The sequence below is a fragment of the Nomascus leucogenys genome, chromosome 11, assembly GCF_006542625.1.
Source record: "Nomascus leucogenys isolate Asia chromosome 11, Asia_NLE_v1, whole genome shotgun sequence".
Taxonomy (NCBI): Eukaryota; Metazoa; Chordata; class Mammalia; order Primates; family Hylobatidae; genus Nomascus; species Nomascus leucogenys.
The window spans coordinates 79068534-79086890 of NC_044391.1; the positions used below are offsets into that span (position 1 = coordinate 79068534).

The 18357-nt window shown below is 39.2% G+C and overlaps 1 protein-coding gene across 5 annotated transcripts in view; it reads right to left on the minus strand.

Annotated features, from left to right (window-relative positions):
• The window catches only part of VEPH1 (ventricular zone expressed PH domain containing 1), a 262961-nt gene that overhangs the window by 204294 nt on the left and 40310 nt on the right, over nucleotides 1-18357 (minus strand). For 3 of the 5 annotated variants that reach the window (XM_003256345.4, XM_003256344.4, XM_030822750.1), the window contains exon 4: nucleotides 11989-12163. In XM_003256345.4, coding sequence (XP_003256393.1) covers nucleotides 11989-12163 — 175 coding nt within the window. Of the gene's footprint in view, nucleotides 1-11423; nucleotides 12164-18357 lie in introns of those variants that run through there. The other 2 variants (XM_030822752.1, XM_030822751.1) reach the window with 2 other exon arrangements.

The following is an 18357-nucleotide window of genomic DNA, read 5'->3' on the forward strand; positions in this document are numbered from 1 at the left end:
ATTTATTGAAAATTTACATCTTTGCCACATCAAACTCTCCCATCTGTGAACATGGTATATTTCTCCATTTTCTTATTTAATTGCTTTCAATGCACTTTTATAATTTTATTCTCAAAAGCTACATTTTCCTGTAGGTATTGTATATTTTTCTACTTTAAATAATATTTTAATATTCTATTTTCAATTTATTATGACTAGTATGTAAGAAAAAAACTAGTTTCTCTAAATTGATCTCACTTCTAGCACTTTACTGAAATTTGTCTTATTTTGTGTTAAAATTGACTGGAGAGTATTTACTTTTTTTTTTTTTTTGAGACAGGAGCTTGTTCTGTCACCCAGGCTGGAGCACAGTGACATCATTACAGCTTGCTGCAGCCTCAACCTACTGGGCTCAAGCTATTTTCCCACTTCAGCCTCCAGAGTAGCTGAGACTACAGGTGCACACCACCAAACCCAGATAAATTCTTTGATTTTTAGTCGGGATGAGGTCTTGCTACGTTCCCCAGGCTGGTCTTGAACTCCTGAGCTCAAGCGATCCTCTCACCTTGGCCTCCCAAAGTTCTGGGATTGCAGGTGCAAGCCACCACACCCAGCCAGAATATTTAAATATTCTATTATAGAAAATTATCACATTTCTCTAGAGATAATGATTGTTTTGACCCTTCCTTTCTGATTATTATAACTTTCATTTATTTTTCTTGTCTAGGCTAGGGCTTCTAGTGCCACAGTAAATAGAAGTAGATATATTGGTATCCTCATCTCATTCCTGACTTTAAATGAATGCTTCTACTGTTTCACTATATATATGTATATACAGTGAAATATACATACATATATTTATATATATAGTGCTCTGTCATTATATATCTATATATCTCCTCTAATCATGTTAAGAAATCTGTCCAAAATTACTGGTTTGAATTTTGTTTTCATGAACAAACAGGTCCTGAATTTTATGAGATACTTTTTACTAATCACATGATGTTTTTCCTCTTTAGTCTTTTGCAATGTGGAATTATATCGAATATTAAGCCATTCTGCATTTGTGGGAGAAACTCAACTAGGTCATTACGCATTTATAAAGTGGGTTTAACAATAGTTTTTCCCTCATAAGATATTGAGAGAGAATTACATAGGTTAAAAGGCCAGTACCTGGTATATAGCAAGCACTCAGCAAATGTTAACTATTATTTACTTTAAGCACTGCTAGAGTCCTTTTGCTAAAATTTTTATTTATGATTTATGCATCTACGTTCATAATTAAGATGGGCCTGTATTTTTATTTCTCATACTGTCCTTGTCTGGTATTGATATCATGGTATTGATATCCTGGCTATACTAGCCCTGTAGAATAAGGTGGAGAATGTTTTTCTGTTTCAGTTATCTGGGAAAGTTTAAAAGAGATTGTAATGATCTGTTCTTTGCATATTTGTTATAATTTTCCTGTAAAACTAAATTGGTATTTTTTATTTTTAATTTTTTTGTGTGTGAGTTGATTTTAAAATACTGACACAATTGTCTTATTTGGTATAGAGATATTCAAGTTTTCTATCCCCTTAACTTTTAAGTATGAATCAAGATAACATTCCAATTATACCTTTAATCCTTCCTCCAAGAAGTAATGAGAGGTGACAGCACGCTGGCAGTCCTCACAGCCCTCACTCACTCTCGGCACCTCCTCTGCCTGGGCTCCCACTTTGGCGGCACTTGAGGACCCCTTCAGCCCAGTGCGGCACTGTGGGAGACCCTTTCCGGGCTGGCCAAGGCGGCAGCCGGCTCCCTCAACTTGCAGGGAGGTGTGGAGGGAGAGGCGCGAGCGGGAACCTGGGCTGCGCGCGGCGCTTATGGGCCAGCTGGAGTTCCGGGTGGGCGTGGGCTTGGCAGGCCCTGCACTCGGAGCAGCCGGCCAGCCCTGCCGGCCCCGGGCAATGAGAGACTTAGCACCCAGGCCAGCGGCTGCGGAGGGTGTACTGGGTCCCCCAGCAGTGCAAGCCCACCGGCGTGGCGCTCGATTTCTCACCGGACCTTAGCTGCCTTCCCCGGGGGGCAGTGCTCGGGACCTGCAGCCCGCCATGCCTGAGCCTCCCACCCCCTCCATGGGCTCCTGTGCTGCCCGAGCCTCCCCGACGAGCGCCACCCCCTGCTACACGGCGCCCAGTCCCATGGACCACCCAAGGGCTGAGGAGTGCAAGCCCACGGCGCGGGACTGGCAGGCAGCTCCACCTGCAGCCCCACTGCAGGATCCACTGGGTGAAGCCAGCTGGGCTTCTGAGTCGGGTGGAGATGTGGAGAACCTTTATGTCTAGCTCAGGGATTGTAAATACACCAATCAGCACCCTGTGTCTAGCTCAGGGTCTATGAGTGCACCAATCGATACTCTGTCTGTCTGCTCTCGTAGGGCCTTGGAAAACCTTTATGTCTAGCTCAAGGATTGTAAATACACCAATTGGTACTCTGTATCTAGCTCAAGGTTTGTAAACACACCAATCAGTACCCTGTGTCTAGCTCGAGGTTTGTGAATGCACCAATTGACACTCTGTATCTAGCTGCTCTGGTGGGGCCTTGGAGAACCTTTATGTTGATACTCTGTATCTAACTGATCTGATGGGGACCTGGGGAACCTTTATGTCTATCTCAGGGATTGTAAAGGCACCAATCAGTGCCCTGTCAAAACAGACCACTGGGCTCTACCATTCAGCAGGATGTGGGTGGGGCCAGATAAGAGAATAAAAGCAGGCTGCCCCAGCCAGCAGTGGCAACCCGCTTGGGTCCCCTTCCACACTGTGGAAGCTTTGTTTTTTTGCTCTTTGCAATAAATCTTGCTACTGCTCACTCTTTGGGTCCACACTGCTTTTATGAGCTGTAACACTCACCGCGAAGGTCTGCAGCTTCACTCCTGAAGCCAGCGAGACCACGAGCCCACCGGGAGGAACGAGCAACTCCAGACGCGCCACCTTAAGAGCTGTAACACTCACTGCGAAGGTCTGCAGCTTCACTCCTGAGCCAGCGAGACCACGAACCCACCAGAAGGAAGAGACTCCGAACACATCTGAACATCAGAAGGAACAAACTCCGGACACGCCGCCTTTAAGAACTGTAACACTCACCGCGAGAGTCCGCGGCTTCATTCTTGAAGTCATGAGACCAAGAACCCACCAATTCCGGACACAGTAAGACCTTTTACAGTTACCACTTACTGGGAGAATTTAGAGAATACAGAACAGACAAAATAACTCTAAATAATTTGAATAAAATAAATGTGTACTTAAACTTAATGCAAAAGTAAACATTACTTATATATAACCATTAATAATAAGAGGTAGCAAAAATTGGCTTAGAACTATTGAAATATTTGCCTTCAGGGATAAATACATAGCCCTTGGAAAAAGTCTCTCAGGATTCACTCATAAGCATAAAAGAGCGTTTGGTTTGAAATCAGGCACAGGATGCAAATGGATGCATATAATACAATTGTTAAAAATATGATCAAGGAAATAATAGCAAAGAAGTCTAAGAGGCAAACACCCCTGCCACAGCACAAGGGTCTCCTGGCCCTATCTGGTCAACTTTTTAATCAGTGTTTTAAAATGTAGACGAGAGTGGCTCTGCTCATAAAATTTACGGGTGACAAGAACTTTGGAAGAGCTGCAGATACACTGAGATGAAAAACATCCAACAAGATCTTTGCATGCCAAAGCAATGGGGTGAATCTCATAAAAGAAAAGTGTAAAGAATTAAAAGTAAGTACTTGCATAAGACAAAAAGCCTGCTAAACACAGAGTATGGCAGAAATTGCTGAATATACTAAGATAATTTATATTTAAAAATTTGGAGATTTCAAATATAAGTCAAGAGAAATCAAAGATGTGATTGACAAAAAACTGAATTTGATTTTAGGTTACATTAAGGAAAATACAGTATCAGTAGAGAGGATAAATCCATTTTAGTCCTCATAAGCAAGCAAATCAGAGCACATGCAGGGGAGGGCAGCCAAGCAGAGCAGGGGTCTGGGTACATCTTGCAAATGGTTGCAGAAACAAGTCATCATCTGCTGAGTGAGCAAACTGAGAGGGAAACTATGAATGTTATGCCTGAGGAGGAAAAGAGGAAAGTGCAAAGGGAAGGAGTGGTGAGATATGAAAGTTGGAGCTAGTTTTTGAAAGTTTGTCATGTGGAAGAGGAACGAGGGTTTCTTAGGCCCAAGAAAAGAGCCTTAGTCAAAAGTGGGAGGCCACAAGGGGAGAACTTCTAATTCAACAAAAGGAAGAAACATCTAGTACTCAGTTTTGTCCAGAGATAAAGTGAGTTGTCACAGGAAACAGTGAGCGAGTTCCCTGGCAATAAAGGGATTCAAATATAGGAAGGCAAGTATGATTATCCTCATCACTACCTTAGCTGATATTTATTGAAAGCTGACTATGTTTTGGCATTATATCATGTCATTGTCTCAACATCTATATGTATATATGAGGAAACAGAGGCTGGGAAAATAAAAATACAACCAGTGTATTTGGTGGTGCTAAGATTACATTGTGAAAGTAGACTTTACAGTGAAATGGTCAGGGTTTGAATCTTGCTTTTAACTTCTCTAAGCTTCAGCTTGCTCACTTACAAAATGATACACTGGACATTTGTGTTCTTTCATTTCCCACTATTCATTCACCTATTGTTGGCAAGAGTCCTGGGTTTCTTTGGGGGATCTACTCCTCCTCTACTCCCAATCTGTGGCTTTGCTGCAGCCAACTCCCATTCCCTGCTTTGAGGGTGGCTCATGACCTAAGCCTGACCAACTGAAGTACAGTATCCCCTGGAAATAATGATGGATTGGTTCAGAAATGTTCATGTGGCCTGTGTCAGATCAAAGAGAAAAAAAAAAGGCCGGATGTGAACTTTCTTTTTCTTAATTGGTATTCATGATGATGTGAGCTGGAAGCTGTAGAGGCCTACACCAATCACAAAAGTAAAACCCATCCTGAGGAAGCAGAGCTGAGAATTGACTTTTGGGACACCACTGAGCCCTGAATCAACCATCTGGGAAGTCTGGTATACTCATGGACTTTGCAGGCATGTGTGCCAAGGAAGAGTTGTTGTTGCTCCTCTTTCTCCTCCTCTTACTTCTCCTTCTCTTCTTCCTCATCATCAAGTCATTTACATCTGTAGGTTTCTGTTACCTAAAATACTACTAACTGGTAAAATGGGATAATAATAGGACTTCTTTTATGAGGTTCTTGTGGGCATTGAATGATATAATCGGTATAAATGGCTTAATACAATATCTGGCATCAGAAATGCATGCAGTAAATTTTAGCCATTGTAGCTATTATTAATGTTATTGTAATTATTATCATCATCATTGAATGGATGACCATTCAATGTATTTTATAGAAGTAGAAACATGGGAAAATAAGGATTAATGTACTGTAAGGCAAAGAAGATCTAAAGAGGAGAAAAACTGTAAGTAGTGAAGAAAGAAACCCCATGATCACTCCTCAGGCTGTCTGGTAGGGGATGTAAGACAAAGAATTGCAGAGCAGAAAACTTACTAATCAGAGACAGCAAGATCCGTTCTGCTTTGCAACTTAAAGTTTGATGGGCTCATGTGAGTGATAATGGAGTTTTACAGTCACATCAGTCTTAAAACTCCAAACCCTGAAATATGTAGCCCCAACCTTTTACAGGTCAAATTACCATTCATTTTATGATAATTTTCATAGTGCCAGATCAAATAAACCAAATTATTTGTTTATTTCAAATGCTTGCAGTCAATTTAGAAAGTGTACTGTGTGTTTCAAAGATTTCATTGTCATCGAAAAAGCATTTTTTAAAAACCCAAATAGATGAACTAAGTTCTTTGCAGCAATAAAGGGCTAATTCATTTTTTTTCATAAATCTGTTATTTGCAAGTCTGACTATCATGGTTTTAAAACGTGTGGTGTGTATAAGTGTTTTAAATTCCTATAAAATTTGTTTCAAAAATGTAGCCAAGGTTTTGAAAAAAAAACATAATTGCTTTTCTGGGCTTTAAGCAAATTTAATATTACATATAAAGTGAAATTGGTGATTTAATCCTGTGGCCAAAGGAGATTGGAAATGAAAATACTGACTAGTATTATTAATGACAAGTCTTTAGAGGGAAGCACAGGTTGAGTGATAAATTTCCACTGTCAGCTGGAGTTCAGACATACCTGGCAGACCATTGGGGTGGCTGGTCAGAAGTCTTGCAATGGTACTAAGAACCCATCTTAGGAATGTCTAGTACAATGAGCTTAAGTTAGGAACAAAACTTTAGTTCTTGGAAGGCAATAGGCATTTTGAGAATTAAAGTATTAATCTGTTGGTAACCCCAACTCTTGGGTGCATAGTTGAGCCCAGGGGAAGGAAAGACAGCTTTAGATAAGACAATAATCTATTTTATTTTAGTTTTTCAACTTTTAGAGTCAAGGGTACATGTGCAGATTTCTTACAAGGCTATACTGCATGATGCTGCGGTTTGGGGTACAATTGAACCCATCACACAGGTAGTGAGCACAGTACCCAATAAGTAGTTTTTCCATCCTTGTCCCTCTCTTCCTACCCCTCTTTCAGTCCCCCAGTGTCTATCATTCCCATCTTTATGTCTGCATGTACCCAATGATTAATTCCCACTTATAAGTGAAAACATGTGGTATCTGCATTAATTCGCTTAGGATAATGGCCTCTAGCTGCATCCATGTTGCTGCAAAGGACATGATTTTGTTCTTATTTATGGTAGCATAGTATTCCTTGGTCTGTATGTACCACATTTTCTTCATCCAATCTGCTGTTGATGGGCACCTAGGTTGACTCCACGTCTTTGCTATTGTAAATAGTGTTTCAATGAAGATATAAGTCCATGTGTCTTTTTGGTAGAAGGATTTATTTTCCTTTGGTATATATACCCAGTAGTAGAATTGCTGGGTGAAATAATAGTTCTATTTTAACTCCTTGGAGAAATCACCAAACTGCTTTCCACAGTGGCTGAACTAATGGACATTCCCACAGATAGTGTATAAGCATTCTCTTTTCTCTGCAGCGTTGCCAACATCTATTGTTTTCTGAATTTTTAATAATAGACATTCTGACTGGTATGAGATGGTATCTCATTGTGATTTTGATTTGCATTTCTCTGATGATTAGTGATGTGGAGCATGTTTTCATATATTTGTTGGCTGCTTTTATGTCTTCTTTTGAGAAGTGTCTGTTCATGTCCTTTGCCCCCTTTTTTTTTCTTTAAGTTCAGGGGTACATAGCCAGTTTTTTTATATAGGTAAACTTGTGTCATGGGGGTTTGTTGTACAGATTATTTTATTACCCAGGTATTAAGCCCAGTACCCATTAGTTACTTTTCTTGATCCTCTCCCTTTTCCCACCCTTCACCCTCCAATAGGCCCCAGTATCTTTTGTTCCTCTCTATGTGTCCAGGTATTGTCATAATTTAGCTCCCACTTATAAGTGACAACATGTGGTATTTGGTTCCCTGTTCCTGTGTTAGCTTGCTAAGGATAATAGTCTCTGGCTCCATCCAAGTTCCTGCAAAGGACATGATCTTGTTCTTTTTCATGGCTGCATAGTTTTCCATGGTGTATAGGTATCACATTTTCTTTAGCCAGTCTATGATTGATGGGCATTTAGGTTGATTTCATGTCTTTGCTAACATTAATAGTGCTGCAATGAACATGTGTGCATGTGTCTTTATGATGGAACAATTTATATTTCTTTGGGTATATACCCAGTAATGGGATTGCTGAGTTGAATGGTAGTTCTGATTTTAGGTTTTTGAGGACCAACTACCACGAACAGTGTATAAGCATTCCTTTTTCTCCACAACCTTGCCAAAATCTGTTATTTTTTAATAATACACTAGTGTGAGATGGTATCTCATTGTGGTTTTGATTTGCATTTCTCTAATGAACAGTAATGTTGAGTTTTTTTCATGATTGTTGGCTGCATGTATGTCTTCTTTTGAAAAGTGTCTTTTCATGTCCTTTGCCCGCTTTGTAATTTTTTTCTTGTAAATTTCTTTAAGTTTCTTATAGATGTTGGATATTAGACCTTTGTCAGATGCATACATTGCAAATATTTCCTTTCATCCTCTAGATTGTTTGTTCATTCTGTTGATAGTTTCTTTTGCTGTGCAGAAGCTCTTCAGTTTAATTAGATCATATTTGTCAATTTTTGCTTTTGTTGCAGTTGCCTTTGTTGCAGTTGCTTTTGGTATCTTCTTCATGAAATTTTTGCACATTCCTATGCCCAGAATGGTGTTGACTAGGTTGTCTTCCAGCGTTTTTATAGTTTTGGGTTTTACATTTAAGTATTTAATCCATCTTAAGTTAATTTTTGTATGTGGTATAAGGAAGGGGTCCAGTTTTAATCTTCTGCATATGACTAGGCAGTTATTCCAGCACCATTTATTGAATAGGTAGTCTTTGGCCCATTGCTTGCTTTTGTCAGCTTTTTCAGAGATTAGATAGTTGTAGGTGTGTAGCCTTATTTCTGGGTTCTCTATTCTGTTCTATTGGTCTATGTGTGTGTTTTTGTACCCGTACCATGCTGTTTTGCTTACTGTATCCCTATTTGAAGTCAGTTTGAAGTCAGATAGTGTGATGCATCCAGGTTTGTTCTTTTTGCTTAGGATTGCCTTGGCTATTCAGGCTCTTTTTTGGTTCCACATGAGTTTTAAAATATTTTTTTCTAGTTCTGTGATGAATGTCATTAGCAGTTTAATAGGAATAATACTGAATCTATAAATTGCTTTGGACAGCATGGCCATTTTAATGATATTGTTTCTTCCTATCCATGAGTCTAGAATATTTTTCCATTTGTTTGTGTCATCTCTGACTTCTTTGAGGAGTGTTTTGTAGTTCTCCTTATAGAGATTTTTCAACTCCCTGGTTAGCTGGATTTCTAGGCATTTTATTTGTGTGTGTGTGTGGCACTTGCAAATGGGATTGCATTTCTGATTTGGCTCTCAGCTTGACTACCGGTGGTGTATGGGAGTGCTAGTAACTTTTGTACATTGATTTTTGTATCCTGAGACTTTGCTGAAGTTGTTTATCAGCTTAAGGAGCTTTTGGGCTGAGACTATGGCATTTTCTAGATATAGGATCATATCATCTACAAACAGGGATAGTTTGACTTCCTCTCTTCCTATTTGGGTGTGCTATATTTCTTTCTCTTTCATGATTGCTCTGGCCAGGATTTCCAATACTATGTTGAACAGGAGTGGTGAGAGAGGGCGTCCTTGTCTTGTGCCAGTTTTCAGTGGTAATGTTTCCAGCTTTTGCCCATTCAGTATGATGTTGGCTGTGGATTTGCCATCGATAGCTCTTACTATTTTGAAGTATCCTTCTTCAATACCTAGATTATTGGGAATTTTTAACATGAAGAGGTGTTGAATTTTATCAAAAGCCTTATCTGCATCTATTGGATTTGTCTTTAGTTCTGTTTATGTGATGAATCACATTTATTGATTTGGATATGCTCAACCAACCTTGCATCCCAGGGATAAAGCCTACTTGATCATGATCGATAAGCTTTTTGATGTGCTGCTGGATTTGTTTTGCCAGTATTTTGTTGAGAATTTTTGCATCAATATTCAAGGATATTGCCTTGAAGTTTTCTTTTTATGTTGTGTCTCTGCCAGATTTTGGTATCAGGATGATGGTGGCCTTATAGAATTAGTTAGGGAGGAGCCTCTCCTCCTCAATTTTTTGGAATAGTTTCAGCAGGAATGGTACCAGCTCTTCTTTGCACATCTGGTAGAATTCAGCTGTGAATCTGTCTGGTCCCGAGCTTATTGTGATTGGTAGACTATTTATTACTGATTCAATTTCAGAGCTCATTACTGGTCTGTTCAGGGATTCAATTTCTTACTGGTTAGGTCTTAAGGGTGTATGTGCCCAGGAATTTATTAATTTCTCCTAGATTTTCTAGTTTATGTGTATAGAGGTGTTCATAATATCTTCTGATGGTTGTTTGTATTTCTGCGGGGTCAATAGTAATATCACCTTGTTGTTTCTGGTTGTGTTTATTTGGAGCTTCTCTATTACCTTATTAGTCTAGCTAGCTCCTGGATTCGTTGATCTTTTAAATTTATTTGTGTCTTAATCTCCTTCAGCTCAGCTCTGATTTTGGTTATTTCTTGCCTTCTGCTAGCTTTGGAGTTGGTTTCCTCTTCGTTCTCCAGTTCTTTTAGTTATGCTGTTAGGTTGTTAAATTGAGATCTTTCTAACTTTTTGATTTGCGCTTTTTATTGGGGTTATTTGTTTCTTGCTTGTTGAATTGCTTAAGTTCCTTATAGATTCTGGATATTAGACCTTTTTCAGATGCGTAGTTTGCAAAAATTTTCTCCCATTCTGTAGGTTGTCTGTTTACTCTGTTGATAATTTCTTCCGCTGTCTAGAAGCTCTCTAGTTCAATTAGGTCCCACTTGTCAGTTTGTTTTTGTCATAATTGCTTTTAAGGACTTAGCCATAAATTTATTGCCAAGGCTATTGTCAAGAGGGTATTTCCTAGGTTTTCCTTGAGGACTTTTATAGTTTGAGGTCTTGCATTTAAGTCTTTAATCCATTTCGAGTTAATTTTTGTATATGGTGATAGTTGTCCAGTTTTATTCCTCTGCATATAGATAGCCAGTTATCCTAGCACCATTTGTTGAATAGGCAGTCCTTCCCCCATTGATTATTTTTGTTGAATTTGTCAAAGATCAGATGGTTCTAGGTGTGCAGCTTTATTTCTGGGCTCTCTATTCTGTTCTACTGAAAAACCATCTATTTTACTGCAAACATGGCAACTCAGTTTGGCACTGCTCTGGGGCCTCTCTACCAAGGTGTAACACTGAGGAGAAAGGCTAGTGTTCTTTCCTATCCTGCCACAGGCTGCCACACTGAATTACTGGGCTAAGGACTTGGTAGTTCCTAAAGCTTCAAGTGGCTCAGCACAAAGACTGCTGTCACTGGCAGGGCAGCACAGAGTTCCCAGGAGTGGAGTCCATTCCTGGGATCTGCATGGCAGTGGCCTCAGGGTCTGCTGGGCTCACGTGGTGGAAGAGGACAGCACCCTACCATGCTACGCCAGGAAGCATGGCCAGAATAGCAGTATGGGCTTGGGGATTGGTCTGGATACCTTGGGAAGAGAGCACACATAGGACACCCTTGGGGAACCTAAGAATTATTTGGACTGTGAGCACTTTACAGAGGGTTGACGATCAACCTTATCATGTGGTGGGTTATGGCAGTAAACTGTGGGCTGAGATACTCATGGGCCTCGTGCATCTTTATTAATGAGAACTGGGGACATTTGGATGCACATCAATTAATATCATATATTGTTCTCTGATTCCAAATTCAAAAACATGTTTTTTGATTGATCTGAAACCAAAGAAAATAGAAGAAGACAAGGAGAATATTTTGCATGAACTAATTTAGCTGCTCATTCATTCAAATGTTGTTAACAATTAACAGAGGTGTACTACTTGGCTTTTTATGCTAGTATTTATGCTTGTTATCATTCCCAAATCACATTCACATTTAAGAAGTCATTACACATTTTCTGATGTATTTTATCTAACAAAAGACATTTCTTGCTTTTGGAACCAAATGAAGACAGGTTTTTCATATCCCACTGAGTGATATGTTCCACTCAGTACACAGAAATAAGATCTCCACAGTTGGTAGTTGAACAGGTGACCAGAAACATGGAAATGCAGTTCTTCAAACTGAGAAACACAGATTTGGAAGAAAGCTTACAATTCTTTTAATGAGTCTAAGTAATTCATCTGCCTTGGGAAGGGACACAGACAGCCAGATTAAGTAACCTTTTGCATGCTCACAAGTCAACTAGCAGCAAAACAGAGAAATTAATTTGCTTCTAATACTCTAGGTCTTGCTTCCCACAAACCGTAAATGCTTCATGAAAATACTTTTAAATGTCTCCTAAAACATGTCCCCAAGTTCAACTTTCCCATCATACCTTGGAATATGCTCTTTACTATAACTTCCGTGTGATCAGCCAGGAGATCTGCCTTGGTAATTGCCGCCAGAGACAGGTAGTTAGACATATTCCTGCACAGTTCCTTGTTGCCTCTGTGGAGGAATTTCACTGCAATGGGAATGGCTAATGCCATCACTGGAGGTCGGTTGTAATTCTGAGGAAATATAAGAAAGCCACAAATAATAAGTGACTCATTATTCATTTATTCATTCATTCACTCATTCAAAAAATATTTATTGGATTAAGCTCCTAGAGTACAGCTGTGAAAACACAGGCCTTGCCCTGTTTATATTGTATTTGGGAATTCTGGGAACTCTTGGTTTTGTTTGAGAGACCTAAAGACAAACAGGCAGTTAACAGCATAAACTGATGACAGCCGAGATGGGCAAAAGACAGGGTGCTAAGAGAGCAGAGAAGGAGCACTCAATCCAGTCTTGGGGAATGTCAAGAAAGACTTCCTGGAGGTGGTAATGTCTTAGTTGGGACCTCAGGGATGAATAAGAGATGGCTGGGTGCTGGCAAGGCAGGGAGTAGACAGAAAGAAGGAAGAGTAGGTGTGCAGAGACTGAGGTGAGGGAGTACCTGATGGCACTGGGGAGTTGTAAATAGCTCAGTATGGCTGAAGTGTGGTATGTGTGAGGAAACTGGAGTGGGAGGTGAGGGGAGAGACGGGGCAGGTAAACAGGGGCATGATTATGAAAGGTCCGGCATACGAGGCTAAGAAGTTTGGAATTGATCTTTAGGGTAATCAGGGGCCGCTGACAACAGGAATCACTTGTCAGATTTACGCTTGAGAAAAAAACCTAAGGAATGTTGAACAGGTCGCTTTTTGACTATATCTATCTTAAAAATTAAAGTTTCAGCTAATTAGATTCAGAGGAAAAAAAAAATGAATGTAAGATTAAAACCTAAAGGTATTCTAGATCCTAAATTAATTCTCTTCTTGATTTACTTTGTGACTGAATATAAATATCCTTACATATAAAGTAGTCCTATTAGGATTTAGTTATCAAATTAGGGAATAATATTTAGAAAATACAAATTGTTTTCTTTTTTTTTCTACCACATAATGTTTTGGTCAACAAATTCTTTTCTTAAAAATGAATGGTACATATTCACTACCCCTGGCCATCAACCCCACCTCTCAGACTAACTGTAGAAAAAAAACTGTGCAGTGCACAGCGTGTTTGGGAGAAATAGCCCTGGAATCCTACTCTTGCATTATTTGATGACAGTTCTGTGTTGCTTGTCCCACTGTTACATTTAGATCTTTGTTTTGTAGCTGAGCTTGTATCCTGATTAATACAATGAAAAGCCAGGACCACTTACATTCTTTAACTTTCCCTGTGGCTTAAAGAGAAAATTATATTCTTAGAATGAAATGTAGAATTCCACCTTTATACATAAAATCTTACAATAAGGACAAAAGAAAAGACATGAGATAAAAATTTGTCATTGATACATACAATTCCTGAGCAATGGAAATGGGGCAATTGGGTCAATTAGATATTTACATGGGGGAAAAACATATCCCCACCCCTATATCTGCCATAACTAAAATCAATTTCAGATAGATTGCAGATCTAAAGGTAAAAAATAAAACAAGACAGAGAAGACAACCCAGGAGAACATCTCGATGGCCTCAGAGTAGGCAAAGACTTCCTTAAACCTAACTCAAAAATAATTAACAATAAAAAAACATAAAGTAGATAAAATAAAAAACTTCTAGTCATCAAGAGATATCATTTAAAAAGTGAAAAGATAATCCAAAGAGTGAAAGAAGATATCTATAATATGTTCTGGGTACTAGTAAACCTTTGGATAAATGTATTTTATATATAATATATATAATATATTATAAATATAAAAGTATTATTTTTATATATATACATATATACATTATATATATACACTCTTCCAATCCATAAGAGAAAGAAGACAGGCAATCAAATGGAAAAATAGACAGAGGACTTAAACAGACACTTTACAAAATAAAGCTCCAAAACATGAAAATATGCTCAATTTCATTAATTTTTAATTTGGTCTAGGTTCTGATTACAGGGTTGTATTTGGAGAGAATTCATCAAGATATGATATGACCTCTTTTCTGAAAAAGAAGCACAGTTATATAATTTCAGATTTTAGCTATTCTTTTAAATAGATTCAAAAGTTAGTATGAATACAGGATTGCATATTGTATGCATGCATTTTATAAACAACCCTTGTCTTAGGGTTCTACGAAGGAAAATGACACACAGTGGTGCAGTCAATGCAGCCAAGAGTATAATAACGGTGGTGACAGTGTCAGGAAGATGACTTGTCTATTCACATTGAGTATAGGAATCAGGTAAAATAAATATTATGGGATATGTGAGGCACTCAAATGTATGTTCCTTAAAGAGCTAATGAGTTTTGGGAGTGATAATATTCATATCTTGATATCCAGTCCATAAATCTCTCCTGAAGTCACAGAAAATATCGTTCTATGATTTTTCTCTGATCTCCATATCATCAGACTTTTACACTCCTGCCCAATTTACATTTATCCTTCTTCTGGAGACTCTACCCTAATACCGCTCTGTGGAACTGTCCAGGTGCTTCTAATGAAGGCATCTCTACCTTTGGTCTTAAAGGTGATCAAGTGACTCAGGCACTGACCAATGAGAGAATCACATTTCCCTGGTTCAAGGATGGACAAGTTACCAAATTATAGTTAAGGAGCCATGAAATGGCTCTGTGAAAGAGATTCTCTCTCCTGCTGTATTTGAAGTATTGAGAAGGGAGGATCAAAAGTAGTTGCTGTCATCTTGTGACCTCAGTAGGAGAGAAACTGTATGAGACTCAAGGAAACATGGTTCTATCTGAGAGACCAGATCCTGGTAATATCATTTGAGCCCAATGCCTTAGGCTGTGCCTGAGGCCAGTTATATTCCTAAAGATTTCTAAATGAGCCAATTAAATCTCTAGCACTTAAGCATCTCTGCCTCCCCAATCACTAGAAACAAAAACAGAACTGATAAATCTTTAATCCATTCCTGCAGTTCCATCTATTTTCCAGACTCAGGGGTCAATCTGACCACTGGGCAGAGAAAATAGGTATTTTATAACCTAACCTGATATCCCACTATTCAGTCGTGTTGAAAGCTCTGATGTTATTCTTTGGCAATAAATCATGCATCTATATAGCAGTTCCTCTCAGTAGGTCTCTGGCCTATCCATCCTAGAGTTCTTAACATCACGGAAGTATCAGAACCATAGCCCATAGCCAGTATCCTCTGATGACTTCCCTGAATGCCTTTGTCTAGATTCTCTCCCCTCCCAGTGAATTTAATTGGGCCTGATCTGACTGGGTCATTACTGATACGATGAGCTTTGAGACCTCTCTGAGAGGCTGGCTGCTCCCTTCCCCAGGGGTTAGTCCTCAGCTTTAGAAGTCAGGGCATGTGCTTGGTTGGAACACACAAAATTGTTTGGATCCACTAAGGCTAACTCACGCCAAAGGATTTCCAAAAGGCTGGTACATAACCAGGCATGCCAGTGCACTCAACCCCAGTGAGAGGCTTTCATAGGTCAGACCTAGGGTATCCCTTTCACATTTTCAGGACACCTAGGAGACAGATTAGAAACTAGAATGTCCACTCATGGGCACAAAATCAGATCAGAGCAGAGAGAGATCCTGAGGGATATTTCATGTAGACCATGGTGAAACCTGATTAAAAGAACACTCCTGCCCTATAACTGAATCCCTTTCTCTGCTCATTGGAAGTTTCCATTCATCAGATTCAGTACTTTTCCTAGTGGTGCTGGACAAACATGCCAAAATAATGACACAACATTGAGTATCCTCTTTTTGTTAACATACTGATCAAACATGTGGTGTTTAGAAAAGCTAATTGATTTGGTCATTTTTCTCAATTATAATCATATCCTGTCCCTGCTCCCATGACTTACACTCAGAAAAGTTACTTATTAGAGCATTGGGTATTCCCCAAACATCTCAGTCTCACCTATGCAATTTATTGGGCTGCATTTTCTTGGGTTCGAGGGTCCCATGGACCTAACAGGTACCAAACAACATCCAGTGGCTGAGCTTTACAGCGAAAGGAGTTGATAATGGAGGAGATCTCAAGCCCATGAAACTATTTCATCTCTAGAATTATTTGGGTCACAGAAATGCTAATGGCATGCATGCAGAGAAACCCCTATGATTACAGTTCTACAAACAAAGGACTTTAACAGCAGCTGATAATGCCGGAGCCTATGACAGACCTTGCTTCTCAGTGCAGATGTGAGCATGTTGGATGAATATCATCTTACAGTTTGGTGCTGAGGGAACGAATTCAGTGAAGTGCAGCATAGAAATAGACTTTCTCGTGGGGACAATTTAGCCGTAGAGGTTAAACAGGAGAGCTTTGTTCTACGGATGCCAAGAATTATATTTCTAAACTAGATTAGCACCAATTTGAACTTTTGGTGGAAATTGTCTTTTTGAAAATGCACTTTGGGAATGTTTCCCAGTGTTTTAAAATTGAAAAGAATAAAGCTAAGTAGGAAAGATATCTATCTGAGGTAATAGCAACTAAAAAGCTCTTTGGCTCTTAGGCCTTGAATTCAAGTAAGAACCATAAAAACCGATTAAGCTCAAGAAATATTAAACCTCATTTATTAAAATAGGGTTCCTTGATTATTCATTCAGTATTATCAATCACAGCTAAACCAATTTTGGATTTACATATAAAATGGTTCATTCTTCCCAGCATAGCTATATGTAAAATCTAATTGGCACACAAGCCTAAGTTTTCCCAGCATATTTTCTGACAGGTAACAGGGAGCACGTCTCAGGAACCTGGGAGTGTACATCCCAGTCTCCTCCCATTTCATGCCACTATCTGAGCATTAGGTACTGAAGCCTACTCTGGAGAGAAATGTAGCTGCTATGAAAGCCAGGGGCAGCCACGTCTCCTGAGCCCCTTCACTCAACCATTCAACAAATATTATTTGAGCACCTACTATATGCCAGACACTATTCTATGTGCTGGGATTACTTCAGTGAATAAAAGAGCTTATAATTTGGGGAAAGGAGAGACAGGATATTTAAAAAGTGGCTATAACACATAATTAAATCAATAGCTTGTTAGAAAGCATCCGGTGTTATTTTAGTCTCCTGCAGATAATGATAATGATGATGATACCAACTTCCTATGTTCTAAATATTTTGTCTATTATTTAAAGTCTTAATTTAATTTTCACAGCAAACTCATGAGGGAGCTCCTCTTAATATCTGCATTTTACATATGAGACAATTAAGGCCCAGAAAGATTAATTTTCCCAAGACCACACTACAGGTACAGAGCAGAGCTGGGATTGCCTACTGAATAAACTGCTAGATTGGCATAACCAGTCCCGTCTCTAAGAGTTGTGAAGGAAATGCTCTCCACCGTCTGAGGCACTTCACATGCAACACCAGTAAGGGCAGAGTTTAAACCTTCATATTACATTGACTGGGGAAGAAGAACTGAGAAGACTGCGGCATCAAGGAGAAGGAACAGCGGGTCCTTCTATAAAGAGGGAAAAGTAGACACTTTCTGATTTTCCAGCAGCAGATCTGGAGATTATTCTACTACCCCTCTTACCCTGCAGGCAGCCTGCTTTGGTTATTTTCCTCTTCATGCAGTCATCAACAGTGGTAGCAGAGATGGGGGGAAGAGGAAATGTGGAGCTGATGAAATACATGGCAATGGCTCTGCTAAGTGATTTGGCTGGGGAAGAGGCTGTGACTGCAGTAGAGTGAGGATAAAGCCAGGCATTGGCTGCCAGGCTTCATGATGGCTGACCTGTCAATTCTCTAGAATTTCATTCTAGAACAGCAGCTATGTCAATAGTTATAATGTCCTTGAAGTACATTTTAATTTTAATCAAGTTTGCCAAGTTTGTTTTTATCCTAGAATGTAATACACATTGTATGGGTATATTCTTTTTCAGGATTTTTCTAGGAGCAAAAAAAAAGGGGGGTGGGGATGGCCAACTCCATATAGATATCTGGTCAGAGGGTTAGAGGAAGCTGTTAACTCTAGGTAAGCTGTACTTTGAATTAGGTACTTCCATATAGTGGCTAGAGCACAGATAGAGATTGCTTTTGTAATAAAAGTTCCTCTTCATGTGCACCTACCACCACCAATTAGAAGTACTAAACTCCAGTAGTTTGATGTCTTGAATGGAACCAGCTGGATGCTCATTTTCATTGCCCTGCAAGAGTGGATTAATTTGCTAGCTACAAACCACTACTTCTATTAAGTACTTACTATGTAGCAATTGTACTATGTAAACACTGTATATGCAATATCATTT